The 1,955-nt window shown below is 34.4% G+C and overlaps 1 protein-coding gene across 7 annotated transcripts in view; it reads right to left on the minus strand.

The window, feature by feature from the left end:
* The window catches only part of LOC112509353 (general transcription factor 3C polypeptide 3-like), a 20,692-nt gene that overhangs the window by 9,263 nt on the left and 9,474 nt on the right, over nt 1-1,955 (minus strand). For all 7 annotated transcript variants that reach the window (XM_025114271.1, XM_025114270.1, XM_025114273.1 and 4 more), the window contains 2 exons: nt 903-1,010; nt 533-714 (listed from right to left, as the gene is read on the minus strand). In XM_025114271.1, the coding sequence (XP_024970039.1) occupies nt 533-714; nt 903-1,010 (290 nt within the window). The remainder of the gene's footprint in view (nt 1-532; nt 715-902; nt 1,011-1,955) is intronic.

The raw sequence follows: 1,955 nt of genomic DNA on the forward strand, positions 1-1,955 counted from the left end.
TTACCAATCCAGTTCCTCTATATATATCATATAGGAGGCTCTAGGTTGTAACTTGTAAGCACCAGATTTTGAAGAATATGAATTCTCTATATTACAGTTCCGTCAATTTGTAAATATCCACGTMAAATAAAATTGACCCTTCAGGTAAGTCTAATCTATTATGTTGAAGTCTTAAGACGGTATGAATATCACCATGATATRGGGTACTAAAACTAAAAGCATCATATTGCTCCTCATAACATTCAAGAATCTAGCAAAAAAATAATGGTTAGGATATGCAGGATCTTTTTAACCACAATATGTTAACCAGAAGGGTACCAAAGTCTATGAMCACCACAAATGGCACAAGAAATGATGAAAAATGTTCAATGCTAATATTAATTTTATCTTTTACATAAGTTGAATTCGGATGAGTTACTACAAGCATSGAAGATCTTGTCTTGCTTCATGATCAAAAGTTGCAAGTATCCTATTATGAAAACAGAACACATATTCATACATACTTATAACAGTAWATTGCAAGAAAACTCACAAAGACAATGTAACAAGTAGCTTCCAGAGGGATGCATCCTTCGGTTTCAAAACTACAGCAAGCATATACAAGCCCAGAGATCTCCTTTTATCCCCAATAGCATTATATACAAGGCCAAGCATATGATAAGGATCAGGCAAACTTGGTGACATCTTAATGATTTCCTTCAACAAAGGYATGGCCTAAGGTTCAAAAAAGAACAAACAGTTACGAACAAAGACAAAAATCAACATACAAASATAACAAATATAAACAAAAACCAAGTTGTCTGAAACATGACAACCCACAAATGAAAGAAGTGGAGCTAAATTGTAGAATTTGAGTTAACATGCCAACCACCCARTGCATCAAAGGCAACATATCACTGTACCTCTTCATATCGCCYATGCGCATAGTATAGCGTAGCATCACCTAATTTGTGTGTAATTTCTGGACTAACTTTCTTCTTTGATCCCTTCCTCCTACCTCTTTTCTTAATCTGCCACAAATGGCATCCATCAAAAAATTACAAGATGAACTACAATACAGTTAGCAACCAGAAACTCAGTGAGAAACAATACATTAATGCAAGAGATTTCCTGAAATGAAAATGTTGGAAGAAATGTACATATTGAGCAAAAAAGCAGCTAAAATCATGTAGAGTTAACAAAAACAAAAAAGTATTAACAGAACATTAGAGATTAAAGATTAGTTTACAAGGTTTTATGTGTAAACATCACTTAGAAGGAAACTTAACTGTGCTAATCTTAACCCAAAAACAGCAGCATGATGTGCTACGTGCATTCTAAAGTCTAGACCAATAATTACAAGAAAGAAAATATTCTCTCAACACAAAAAGCATTTATTCAATTTACATATTTAATAATCAATCTATGAAAAAACTCGGTAAGGAAACATTAAGAAGGCTTGAATTYAAACAAAAATGGCATMTCACTTCTACAACAATTTTGGCTTCAAGTTCAAARAGCACTCATCCATTGCTTCTATTGAACCTAAACATGAACGCATGGGTGAATACTGAACCAGTTTATGGACCAAGAAWAGYAAGTAGGAATCTAACCTAATTCAATCTTTTCACACTGTCCTCACGATCAASTACTGATAACAATCATGTCCAAATTGACAAGCAATACAGAGATAAAGTAGGTAAATGGAACATCGCAAAGGTCYGAAAGCTACACAATTCCTTGTGTAACATAKAAACCTATTCACCTATATGTCGGCTCACTATTCTTCCCCTCCCACCCGCTACAGAAGAAATCAGGTCCAAAAACAAAASAAAAGTACAAGACAAGAACRAAGACCGAAACAAACAAATGAAAAACGAAGCAACCAGCACATTGTGTGGACGGATCCTCATGTTGAGTCTCCTATTCTCCTGAAAAGAAATCTTAGAATCAAATCACAACCTATTTAGGAGGCC

This window comes from Cynara cardunculus, assembly GCF_001531365.2.
Source record: "Cynara cardunculus var. scolymus isolate 2C chromosome LG 3, CcrdV1, whole genome shotgun sequence".
NCBI lineage: Eukaryota > Viridiplantae > Streptophyta > Magnoliopsida > Asterales > Asteraceae > Cynara > Cynara cardunculus.